Source organism: Falco peregrinus, chromosome 2 (assembly GCF_023634155.1).
Source record: "Falco peregrinus isolate bFalPer1 chromosome 2, bFalPer1.pri, whole genome shotgun sequence".
Taxonomy (NCBI): domain Eukaryota; kingdom Metazoa; phylum Chordata; class Aves; order Falconiformes; family Falconidae; genus Falco; species Falco peregrinus.
In genome coordinates this window covers 61,792,155-61,805,513 of record NC_073722.1, presented here as the reverse complement: position 1 = coordinate 61,805,513, position 13,359 = coordinate 61,792,155, and the positions used below count along the sequence as shown (strand labels likewise).

General features: G+C 39.8%; 1 protein-coding gene across 6 annotated transcripts in view; it reads left to right on the top strand.

Moving 5' to 3' along the window:
• Window positions 1-13,359, top strand: part of MTUS1 (microtubule associated scaffold protein 1) — a 130,794-nt gene that overhangs the window by 70,817 nt on the left and 46,618 nt on the right. The window contains exon 1 of one of the 6 annotated variants that reach the window (XM_005239756.3): window positions 4,053-4,497. The exons of the other annotated variants lie outside the window; for them this stretch is intronic. Coding sequence (XP_005239813.1) covers window positions 4,377-4,497 — 121 coding nt within the window. The 5' untranslated portion in view covers window positions 4,053-4,376. Of the gene's footprint in view, window positions 1-4,052; window positions 4,498-13,359 lie in introns of those variants that run through there. 6 annotated transcript variants of the gene reach the window in all.

Here is a 13,359-nt window from a genome sequence, read left to right as displayed (position 1 = left end):
AATTTTCCAGAAACAAAACCAAGGACACAGATGACCCTTTGGCTCTTAGTAGGCTCCTGCTTCTCACCTCTCTCTTTGCATAAGCAGTCACCTCTCAGTTCTTCCTGAAGTAAAGCATGCCAGCAAAATCCATCTGCTCTGCACTGCCCATGCTGTCTTACAACACACGGAGCCAGGCGTCCTCTACATGGGCTTCTCAAATCTAAAATACCATTGCTCAGTCCAGACTGTAATAAATATTAATTGTCATGCACAAGGCAGGATGACTAGATTAAAAACATGCTGGCTCCAAGCAACTCTATCTCATCCAGAAGCAGGATGACCTACTGCAGGTAGTCTGATTTAGACTTCTTTGCAATGAGACAGTTAATTGTGCTCCGATGGCTTTCTTGGTGATTGTTGGATGTGGAAGGAGGGGCAGAAACAGCAGAAACATACAGATGCTGCGTGCTTGGCCTCATGAGGCTGAATGGAAGAGCCTACAGATTCCAGCCCTTTGCTCCTTTCTTGTCACGTTGCTAATGTTCCCAGGAGTGACAGATGTGCTAAATCTGCAGGGGTTAAAATAGGTCTAGCCCCACCATCGATCTGAAGGTGTCATCAGGTATTGATGCATTTAGCAACCCAAACTGAATGACATGGTCATAACAGGACAGAGCCCATTTGTCCACGTTGATCACTGGTTTTGCCCTTGGAGTTGGAGGGAAGCCAGCAGTAAGGTGCTAGTAAATAAAATCTGTCACTCCTTTTGTTCTCTGTCTGGGCTGTATATCACTTCCTATTTTGTTCTGCTGTTTTCTGGTGTGATTTTCCATCACCCTTATCTAATGTCAAGATAGAAAAAGACCTCTCTGTGATCCTCATGTTGTGTGAAATGTAGACAGTGCATGTTCCTGGCATCCTGTGTTAAAATTGCATGGATTATGTCCTGGCTTTGTACCCTGTTGGCACCAGGCACTAGATGGTCATCGTAGGAGTACGGATACAGACCTGGAGGTGCCGTTTTCCTGAGCCAAGGAAATGACACTAGCCAGATGCACAGCCACCACGGTGGAGTGTACCACGGTGTAATGCAGAACTTTGGAAAAGCTGCATTGGAGGAACCTCTCCAAGTTCAGTCTCTCCTGGGAGCTACTCAGATAGGGTTGGGCAGTCCTCTTGCTGGCTGCTGTGAGAGCTCCCTGAGTGCTGGGTGCTAGATGAGACTGACATGCATTTATTGCTTTATATAAGTGCTGTCATGTCTGCTTCTGCATGAAGCAGGCTTGTTTTGGGTTTCTGGGGCTTAACAGAATTCCAACCCTAGAGGCTAGAAAGGGCGTTTTCCTGAAATCAGAAGTGTGTGGTTTTGTTGTGTTTTTTGTTTTGTTTTGTTTTTTTTTAAACATACTGTGATGTATGGCTTATATAAGCTTCATGGCTTATTTCCACCCAAGCAAAGGGTGGGAAAGAGGAAGCAGTGAAATTATTATTTGTGTGTCTGTGTAAAAAGTGTTCTTGTCTCTGCTACAAGGATTTTGATGTCCATATAGAGGTTTTTATCTGCTCATATTTTGCCTGATGATTCATTCCTTCCTCAGTCTTCAGACTGGTTCATTACCTCATGCTTGCCCTTTACAGAATCTTTGCTCTAGCTCCTATTCCTACCAAGGAAGTTACAGTTTCTATGGGGCACTTAACTTCTCTGGTTTTTCAGGCTAATGAGAGGTTCTTTACTTTTTTCCTAGGCACTATTGCAAGGATGGAGAGAGATGGTGGGTTGTTTTTGGGGTGTCGGGATTTTGTTGCTGATTTATAGTTTGGGGTTTTTTTTGTTGTAGTGGGGGGTGGTGATACGGGTTTTTTGGGTGGTTTTTTTTTTTTAACCTGTTTGCACTGTTTCTGCCTTTGAGAACATCAGATTGGGATGGTGAGAGAACATTTACTGCATGGAGCAGTTCCTCCCTTCGGGAGCTGTTGGGAGGCAGGAGGAAGACAAAAAGAGAGTTTCTATGGGTGCCCTGGCAGAAAGGTAAAACCTAGTATGGCTGGGTATTGAATGGTGTTTGAAGACTGGCTGTAGGCCTGGTCAAAATCTCTAGACGCCTTCATTAAGAAAGGATTTGGCAATACTGACCTAATATTTGAAGAGATGGGCTAATGAACTACACTGAATATGCAAGGTTACTCTAATGTGCTGTAACAAGCCTTCTGGTTTACTGCTGAGTGTGGTTTCCAAGCATAATCATCATCCAGCACAGAAAGGAGGTGATGTCTTTGATAGTGCTGTGGTATTAGGAAAGGGTCTGCATTTGCGGGCTGTTGGAAAAATAGATGAACACACATTGCTAGTGCCAAAGCTCTTCAGACTAGAAGGAACAGATGAGGATTTTCTAGCATTAATGACATGCATGCCCTGCTGTGTGCAGGGGCTGCCCTGGGAACCAAACAAAAAAAGCTAATTTACTGTCATTGTACTTATTTTGAATGGCTTTGTGTGGACTGAAGATGTATTATAGTACTTCAGAGTTGGTGGTACATGGCTGTGCTGGGAAATAAATATTTTGGTACACGATCATAAAACATTCAGCAGTATTCTCCCACGGTACGCTGTGGAGGCTGGCTTCATGGCTCTGAGGGTCTTGATGCTGGGCTGCAGCTCTTTTGCTCTACTTACAATGAGCTGCTTTATTAGCACTGCACTGGCCTATGTGATGTTAGAGACACCCAGAGACCAGGATAAAGTGACAGAATGGTGTTTTTCTTTCCAGGTGATGTGGTAAATAAGCACTAGAGAATTTAAAATGTTACGCATCTTGAGCAAGGAAGACATGCTGTTAAAATAGAATAGATTTGTGGTAAGGAGAGGACAGTTAAGGTACCACTGGGATGAGACCTGTCAGTGTGATTGTTTGCTTTGGGTTCTACCTGCTCCAGAGCAAGTTGGGTTAATTGTTTCTGGAACTGGAAAAACTGTCAGAGGGATAGGTGCTAGAGAGCATTAGCTGTGGTTTGGTGAAATGGTAGAAGTGCGGAATCAATGGAAAAGTACCTGATTTTGTTGTCTCTAAAAAGATAAAAAGGCTGTTTGAGGGAAGCTCTTCAAGCAACCCAAAAAGAGGTATGAGTTACTGTCTCGTCTCCTGCATTGGCTCTGAGATACTTGGGTGGTCCCTGCTCCTATGGCTGCCTAGCAAGGCAGCTGCTGACTGTAGGCAAAGTAGTGAAATGTTTCTGTTTACACAGGAAAGTGGCCAATGCATGTATTTATAGTCATGATCATAGGTGAAAAATGTGACATTTTCTGATCGCTGTAAAACAGTTACTCCTCTGTTTTCTGGTTTCTGACTCTTATTTCTAATTTTATTTTCGCTAGTGGCAGCTGAAAGGGACCAAAGTATATGCAAAACTTTTGAGGTCATTTAAACAGTAAGAAGAAGATTTTTTGAAGAGGACTAGTCAAATATAGAGACAGCATCTATTTTGAAGGAACTCCTGTAACACTGCATGTTTGCTGCAATGTTTGGGTGCCTTCAAAACCCAGCTGACAGAGATCTGATTTAATACAGAATTGATGCCTGCTTCCTTGCTCCTTTTCTGATAAATTGGAAGCATCTGCAGTGTTGAGCTGCCAAGCTAAATAGTATTTCCCTTAAGCAGATCTCAAATACTGAATTATTCTTAGGGAATAGATGTGTTTGTAGATTTGTTAAGACTTTAAATGTTGAAATAATATTTAATGCCAAAAGAAACTCTGGTAGAAAATGTTAGCTGATAAATCTATTTTGATTAATTCATGTCCACTGAAAGAAACTGTTTAATAAGAAATAAAAAAGAAAAAAACGCCCTGAAAGCATTCTTGGAGAGAAGAAATATGTCTCCAAGAATGTTCAAGTAATCTTTCTAACAGTCTCTAAAGAACAATTACATGGTCTGTGATATTGCTGGATGATATATTCAGCTTGGGAGACCACCCACTTCCTCCTCCTACCTCCTCCTCCTCCTCCTCCCTTTTCTCCTTTTCTAGCTCCCAGCCCACAGAGTCCCGTAGCAGATTAAGCATCAACACTGTGATGCAATTTGGAGGCTGTTGTTTTTCCGAATCACTAAGTCGGTTTTATTCTGAGGACGAGCTTTGTTGCCACAACATCTGGTGAGGAGAAGCTGCCAGCAGCATTTACGCCGCGGATATCTGCTTTTACTGATTTTTTTTTTTTTTTTTTTTTGCTTGTCTGCATAAGGAATAAGAGCAAAGGAATGGAGACTTGCTTATTTATTCAAGCCTGTTTTCTTTAGCAAGAATTACCCACTTCTGCTAGTAGTGATTTAAAAACATAGTATGTGACAGTACATGGAGGCGTTTTCTTGCTTATTTACCTTCCAATTACACTGAAGACATGTTATGGTCCCCGAAATTTTCCTTATCCAACATGCGTGTAAGGCTGACGGCAAAGGGGTTGCTCCGAAACATTCGTCTACCTTCTGGCTACAAGAAAAGCACTGTTATATTTCATACAGGTTTGTGTGGTGTTTTTGGTGGTTTATTTTTTTTAGTATGATAATTGAGAGCATGTATTGAGGGAATATCTTGTTTATTTCAACAGCAGCTTGTTTTAGCAAATAAAACCCACGCTGGGTATGAAAGTTTTTGGTTTTCATACAGGAGTCTGACTTTTAAGCAAAGTAGTTTCAAATTGTAAGTGTCTGTGTGCATGCACCCGTGCTGAGCTGCTCGTTTGGAAGATGTTTATTTGGTTTATGAAATGCCAATTGGAATTTTCTCTTTCCTTGCACGAGTCCAAAAACAGTATCAGGAAGTCTGTGCTATTAAATATTTATCTAATAATTTTAGTGATTATTTGCCAGGAGCGCTGTCTTTTCTATACCTTGATTGCGTGCGGGGCAGAAACAGGGAGGGAAGTGGGATGAATACAAGCTGTCGTGATGTGGCTTTCTGTCTGAGAGAAATATTTTAATACTTACATGTAGATTCTGCTGACATACATGTCATGTTAAATACATGTTATGTGCAAGCAGGACAAGCAAACTTTTATGCTCTACTTGTGTTGCTGCAAACCTAAAAAGTTTAGAGACACTCTAGTGTGTATGTGTCTAACCTTCCCTGCCACCCCCAAGATTTCAAAAAAAGAACCAAACATAAAACCCACCACAAAATTCTCAGCTGCATCTGACCTGATTTTCATCTTCAGTGGCAGGTAAAGCAAATAAAGCAAGTATCTGGAATGGGAACAAGATACGGAAGCTGAGCTTTGTGCCAGGACATACATGTGTTGTTTTGGTGGAGGGTGGCAGTTGTTTGTTTTAGCTAAGTTGCATGACATCTAGAGAAACTGATGGCAGCCTGCACATTACATAAATTTTTTCCTCCACTGCACTATTCATAATTTTCTTGTTTTACGTAAGGAGGAGTGAGCAGCTACATAAACTAGTTCTGCAGAAGCTCTTCCTCTCAGGCATTTTCTTTCTGTCTTCAACAGCACCCTCTTTGCTTTTATTTTTTGGAGTTAATTTCTGCCAGTCAGCTTTCCTTCCTGTCCTGGCATTTCACATAGGAGCTTAAACCATTTGCCTTCTCATTACTTATCCTTGGCAAAGTATATCTGATTTCTGAGTTCCTTCTGGATGATAAATTCAGTTATGAACGTAATTCAGGCTGACTGTCAAACGTAATGTAGGCTTCTGTTTGCAGCTTGCTTGCATGGCTTTAAGCTAGGATTAAAATACCTTGATGCTAAAATTGTTTAGGTAAGGGACTGTTTGTGCGTATACCTACATCCTTGATGTTATTAACAGTGTGAAATTTCCACATAGTGCTTATTCCAGGGACAAAAATCCTAAAAGAGAGTGGAGGGAGATGAGGTTCAGTATTCCAAATGCTTGTTAACTGCTACTGAAATTTGTATAATTTCTAAAAAAATAAAAATAGTTGTCAGTGCATGTATCAAGGGAATTTCAGAATGATAAGAATCCATTTGTGGTTTGAATTTGACTGATGTGAAAGCAAAACCTGCCTGCAGGATGCCTCTGTTAAATATGGCATGTAAAATAGATGGCTAGCTCTGTATTCCAATTAAGCAGCACTTCACTAAATAAGAACTGCTGAATAGACCTTTTGTGTGTTTTCCTCATGTGCAGCATGTACTGGTTAATGATATAGCATTGAAAGCTTGGAGGGGTTTTTGCCTAGTCTCCCCCTTCTGCTTCGCTGTCACTGTGTCTTGTAGGAAGTCAGTGTGTTAGCAGAAAGCTGACCAGTGGTTAGCTAGAGCTGAATATACCAAAAAAGTAGGGCATCTGAAAACCAGGTCATATTCTGTCGTAGAGAGTGCAAGTATGTATAGATGCACTGTGGTTTTAGAAGCAGTGGAATGCATTGAAGCTTGTTAGTGATTATTTCAGGTTCGCTCAGCAACAGTAGTGGATCAGACAAGGACAATGTATATCACAATTTCTTTTTTTGTTAAATGCCTGGAGGAGCCCTATTTGTTTTTGCAGCACCAGTATAAGTATCTTGCCTTGTAGTGGTTTAATTGGATTAAAATGACATGTGGCTTCTTTCTAAGGTCACAAAAGTAATGAGAAATAGAGTATAGTAGGGACTGTGTCAACAAATGAGGAGGGAGTAATTGAAAAAAAGAGTGACAGGGTCCACGTAGGAATGTGAATATGTATAAGCATTATGTAAGCAACGTTAAGTTCTGGTTTGGTGTAGATTGCACTCTTACTAAGCATTTTAATGGATTTCGTGCTTTGCTCCCTTTCGTAGTAACATAGACCAACCACCTCGTATGACAGTAGAGCATCCTTGAGGTACTTAATGATGGTTGTTGAAATGTAGAGTTTTAAAGTAGTCTAGAGCACAGATCAGGATGGATTCTTCTGTTACCATGTCCTGGCTGACAGCCTGCAGTGCAGTAACTTGGTGATGTTAGGATGTGAGCACTGTTGGGAGGAAGAGGCTAGAACTCACTCTTGGGTTTTCATTCTGACTTGAGGGTATTTTGCAGCAGCATGCCGCAGTTTCTTCACAGTATGTAGTATGGCTGGACATGCAGTTTTTAAGTTAGTCTAGGTAAGTCATTGCATTTATAGTTAAATGCATCTTTCAGTTGCTTATGTCTTGTCCATGTGGAGGTGTCAAAGTAATGAGAGTAATTCTGATACCTTGTAGCATAAGCATATGGCCTGTTCAGGAGAAACCAGATAAAATTGGATTTTTTTCCTAGGAATGGAATAAATCCAGAGGAGCTTTGCCATAAAATTTAAAGTGTTTCTTAAGGCCCTTCAGCTTCTTGCCTTGTGTCTTAACTTCCATCGCTGTGTGCTCTACGCTGCTTCAAGGTCATCAAATCCAGACTTCTTTTCTCCCTTTAAATGCGGGCGGACATTGAAGCATCATTTTTCTCAGCTACTGGAAGTATAGTGCACCTGCATTGTTAGCTGCATATAATGAGTAGCCTCTACAGCAAAACAAAAACACTGAAATGCTTCAGGAAACGCTTTATTTACCCATCCTGTGACTTGTAAAACTTACTTGTAGTAACTGCAACAAAAAACTCAACGCTTCAGAACTGCATGAACATGATAGATACGAGTCAAGTGAATCAGTGTCTTTCAGAGGTGAAATGTAACATTTTCTTCCTTTATCAAATAATTAAGGCTTTTTAGCAAAGACTGACTAAAATGCTCTTATGCTTGTCATGCATCAATGGTGTGACAGAAGAAATCATCTCTGTATGATTCTGTATGAACTACCAGAGAAAGACATTCTTTTATCAGGGATTCAAAACAGTAATTTTGAGTTACTTAGTTTTGCCTTGCATACAGATAAAATTCTAGACAAGGAACTGGTTTTGCAAATGGAGGTCAAAGCTCTTGTTCAGAGTTTTTCAAGGATTGTATACTGAACTGTACTGTTGCTTTTGTGGTAAACTGTTCTCTCGGTGTTTTTCATCCAGCCCTTCTTGCTGCTCTTCCTCTTTCTCTTTTTCCCCTGAAGTGTACTTAGTGCTCTTGTCTTGCTATTGACTTTCATAGCTTAGTAAACCTAGTTACTCCCTTACTACCTTGGGAACAAGAGGTGTCTCAGAGGACAAACAGTAACTGATGTAATTTCAGCAATACTAATTTTAAAAATTTGCCTTTTGCCTTGTTAATAACAAGCAAAAATCACAGACCTGTTTATTTGAGCCGATTACATCCTTTTCCAATAAAATTTCTTCCCTATAAATTGTTTCAGATCACATTGCATACTATGGAATTACTTCTTCATATCATGAAGCAGTGTTATTAAAGGACTCTGAAAGCCTCAGGTGTTACGAGTTGCTCAGCTGTTCATAAGCCTTTTTTTTTTTTTCTCTGCCTTGAAGAATAGCTGAAGTACTAATTAATGTCTGACACTACAGTTTAATATAGAACTGTAGAAAGAGAGCCAACACACTCAACTCTACTAAGTATTCTAAATCTAAAAATCTGCTGAAGAGGTATGATACAGGATGAGTTTGTTAAATATTTCTGTCACCTACCAAGGGAAAATATAGTTCAGAAGTAAAGCCAGCTTATTTATTCTGAACAAAAGAAGTTGAATAGCTGGAAACCATTTGTCTTGGGAGATTTTGCGTTTATTCAAGTTTCTGTAGAAGTCAATGAGGCTCTTTGCTCCTGACTTTATCTGTTCAAGGCTGGGTACTAAATGACCTGCCTGATGTCCTTGTTTTCAGTCTTAATAGGTCATAGCTTCAGTAACATGTAAGTAATAGATAAATGGAGATTCTTATTTCGAGGTGGTAGGGCTCTGTGTTTTAGAGTTTGAAAGTATCATCTGTACTCAAGTCTTATCCAATTGATGTGCTTACGGTAGGTGTAAAATGAAGGTAATGCTAGTTCTTCTCAAAGCAAGCCTGGATAGCAGAAAGGGGCTGCTAAAAAAACTCCAGAAACTCACCCCACCCCCCCACCTCCAACCATACAAAAAACATGCCAAAGTCAAAGCAATAACCTGTCTCTGATGTTAACGCTTAAACTGTGCATGTATTTAATAAGGCATGAAAATGAGGAGCTTTGCTCAAAAAAAAAAAATCATGGAAGAAAGAACTGGACTGCTGTGAAAAGCAGATGCATGGCAACTTCTGTATTCTGGCTGCACTGTAGCGAGTGATGTTGGATTTTGTTATTCCTTCACTTAAATGGATTAATTGTATGTGAAGGATGGCTTCAAGTATTTGTCAACATGAAATAAGTAGAATTGCTACTTCCATCTCAGAATAAATTGGAGAGTAAATGTAAAAGCAAATTATCTCTGCTAATATCATTACATATTCTAAGTATGCATTTGCTCCTGCTTGCTATGTCTAATAGGTGAAAAGGGTCTGGCTGCAACTTCTATTGCTGTGAAGCAGGTCGGAGTTTGAAAGGGATAGGCAGGTACAATTACACTTAAAAACTTGATTAACTTTTGAATTACTTAAGGGGATTTCCAGTGTGGTAAAACTCAAACTTTTAAAAGCTGCCTCTTCCAGTTCTGTAGCTTGTGCAGATGAATCTGTTACCATAGTAGGAATGGCTTGCAGTATTCAGACAAGTCATTACTACCTATTCAGTTTTTTTAATGTGAACTTTCTAAGGCATAAAGCAATAGCTATTTTGAGGAAAACTGTACTATGAAATTGCAGTGCTGGGATGCAATGTTTTAAATATTTTCAGCCACTTGCCTCACTGTTCTGTGGCATAGAAAACTGATTTGGGAGGGGGGTGAAGGCAAAAAAGTTCTTGCATCTTCCATTAATCAGATATAATTAACATTAAGCACTGTTCATCAAATATGATTAATGTCAGGTACTGTGGAGGCAGTACTGAATTGATTTGGACCACACTAACCACTCTCACTGCATTCAGTGGCAAGAGATGACAGTTTCTGTTTATAGATTGGCTGTTAATTTAGTGTTGTGTAATGAAGCAGTGTCTCCACTGTTTTTATTATTTTTAAAAAATTCTAATCCGTGAGTGGCATTACTCATATGAAGAACCTAGGTCCAAAGTTGATAATTTGATGCCTTTAGGAAAAGTGCTGGTGTTTCAAACCGCTCTTGACTGTTTCACCAAATATCTTACCAAAAGCTAACTTATTTGGAAGATTATTTGCAAGCAGACCACATCTCATGTGGCTTGTTTCTCCCCAGAACAAAATTCAGTGAAGGCTGCATTGGTCAAGCTGGCTAGCTTGCTGAGTTTACCTGTATCTTGGTGTGTTCTTCTGTAAACGTAGCTACTGTCTATGGTCCAGTGGAGTAGTGTTGTCATCAGAAAGATTTGATTGAATTAAACTTCATTTCTAAGAGGAGGCTAAACAATTATTTTTTACCATGATAATATGGTCAACTAGTGTTGCAGAATTATTAATTAATGATTTAGATTAGTTAGTAGTATCACCACGCCTTTCTAGCCATGTCCACCAGCAGTGCTTGTCCCCATTACCTTTTCCTGGTCATGGAGTATTGTTTTTGTTGTCTGTCCTACAAGGAGAAAAAAAGTAGCATTCGATCTTCTGAAAAAGGAATGCATCAGCAGTATAACTTACATCTTTAAACCTTCTTAAAAAAAAATAATCCTATTCTATATAGCTGTCGATATACTCAAATGTTGAAATAACCCACCTGGAATAACCTGGTGTCTATCTGGCTGAGTTGTTTCGTTATAGTTGCTATTTATGCACCTTCCATTGGTATCTTCGTTACAGCTGTCTAATGGTTGTAGCAAGGCTGCTAGTAACCCTGGGTCCTGTGTTCAACTCCTGGTTAAAATTTTTGCTGCTACTTCTCATGGTAGTATGCTGGTTATACATTTATAGCAAGTAAAGGTTCTTCTTAAGGATGCTCATGTAAACAGTTTGTATGTGTTGTTATGGAAATACTTCAAGTTAGGCCGGAAATAGGACAGCTGGGAACATCTGTGGTGAAATTCTTTTAATGAATGCTCATCCTTTTCTTAAAGAGAACTAGCAGTCCTTCAGCAGAAAAGTCGGAGAAGTGTTACAAATATTACTTATTAATGACTTAATTTCTTTAATCATATTTTTAGACTTGGATATTTCAGTGGCCTTCATTTTTACCTGTGTGAATATTGCTAATATCAGAATATGTAAACTTTTAAAAATGTTTTGTTTATATATATTATAAGAATAGATTTTTTGCTAAGCCTTTTCAAGTATTTTTAGTAGCGAAACAGGAATGTTGGAAATGCCTCCAGCAGAAGAGTGAATGAGCTTACTTGAAGTCAGTTGCAAATTATTCTACTCAAAACAGAAGGCTAGAAAACTTTGATTTTCTTAGACATAAGCATGGGCCGCTTGATGTATAACCAATATAAAATCAAGGGTCACTGATTTCCACAAATATTACTGTAAAATCCACCACCTGCTTAATTTGCTTATCAAATTAAGACATTTTGTCACTTAAAAAAGGTCCTAATATGAAATGAAAAGCATAACCCTATTAAACCTGTATTCTTGGGAAGGATCTCTCACCTAGGACTTGGGGTCAAGGAAGAGAAGAGGCATGTGTAATATGCAGTGAATATTTTTCTTGCTGCATTTGTTAGTGTCACAAGTAGAGGTGTTTGTAGTTAGAGATCTTGTGTAGGGATTAACCTCCCATAGGGGTTTTGGTCTTTGCGGTAAATGACAGGTATACCCCAGTGAACACTGCAGTTGCCTGAGGTATCAGCTTCTCAAGAAAACTTCTGTAGTCTTCTTTCCCTCCCTCCCTCCTCACCACCCAATTAAGCAAAAATGTAAATCTGCTGTCTTTGTAGTTGCTTGTTAGCTTAAACAGAAGAGACTCGGGGGAACGTTAAATGCAAAGAATGTTGTGGTGAATGTTTTAAACCTCCTCCACAGGAGCTGCTTGGTCTCCATAGCAGGCACGGCAAGCAGTCCCTTCTGGCAGGGAGTGCTGGTACCTGTCGGGAGCCGCTGCCCAAGTGGTCTCTCCTTGCTCAGTTTGGTTGGGAGTCATTGGGAAGAGAAGTCCCTTAACTTCCAGCTGTGGTCAGCAAGCAGCAGCAGGACTGCACCTCTCAAAGGATGGAGACCTACTGTATCTTGTGGCTAATAAAAGCACTGAGTGCTGCCCTGTTCTGTTTTGTTTTCAGCTTGGGAAGATGTTTTCACGTGGGCTCTGTCGGGTTGTGCTCACGTTGCTCCTGAAACAATGGTGCGCAGTGTTCTAGGCACGTCCCTGGGGAGGCATCTTTGCTGCTTAATAACAGGAAAGCTGTTTAACATAACAGGAAATACACAAACAGGTCCTCAACGATGACGTGGTGACTGCCAGGAGCTGTGTAAGTGCATTTTGTGTGTCTTTTGGAAAGAGGATGTTTCCAGCAGCACTTAGAGCTGGCGTGGGGCACTTGAGATGCCGTATTTTCTGTCTTGCACTTGCATCAAAGCATGGAAGATTGACTTCACAAGGATGATTTTAACCAGCAGCAACTGAAGTGGTTCTGTTGAGTTGCAGTTTCATTCTGTTGACCAGCAAATTGTTTTTCACTGGCAGGGTAGCTTTAAAATACTGTTTCAAGGTTGATTTCAGACACATGTTCAGCTATGCTGCTGCCTCCTAAAATACACTTTCCTTAACATGTGAGCTTATTTCTAATTTTGGCAACTGCTTAAACTTTCCTTCATTCTGCAGAGACTTTACTTCATGATGACTGTGTTGATATGTTTAATCAAAAGGATTAATATATCGTACAGGTGCTTAAACTGTAAATTAGGATAGCAACATATGTAAAAGTAAAAATAACTCTGTGAACCAAAGTAGTGGATGTGGATATGTGAAAATACCATTTCTAGTGCCTTAGAGAAACAGCACTGATCTAGAGTAACCCAGAGTCTTAACCAAGCTATGAAACAGTTGTAGAAATAGATAATCCTCTAGTTATATATAGAAAAAGTTTAATGCAACTTCCCTTATGTGATCTTCTAGATATGCCAGGGTAGTCCTCTGCAAATGGAGTAAATGTATGCCTCCGCTGTGTTGTGTGGAAATGACAGTATAGATTAACACTTTTTGCAAAGTAACAGGTTAATTTTCAGTTCTGGGAAAACGCCTAATTTGGGACTGAACCTGAATTCATCTAATGAATTCAGTGTCGCTGAGGAGGAGCAGCCTGCTGGGCTGCCATTTTGAGCTCTTATTAAAAACAAATCGAGATATTGATTGAAACAAGGTCATTGGGCGATACCATTGCAAACGATGTTTAAAATGCTACATTAGTGTTTTTCTGCATAGCTCCTGAGAGCTTAAGGACTGATTCTGAAGGAATTTGGGAAGTCGAACATTACTGTAAATTTTACTTTTA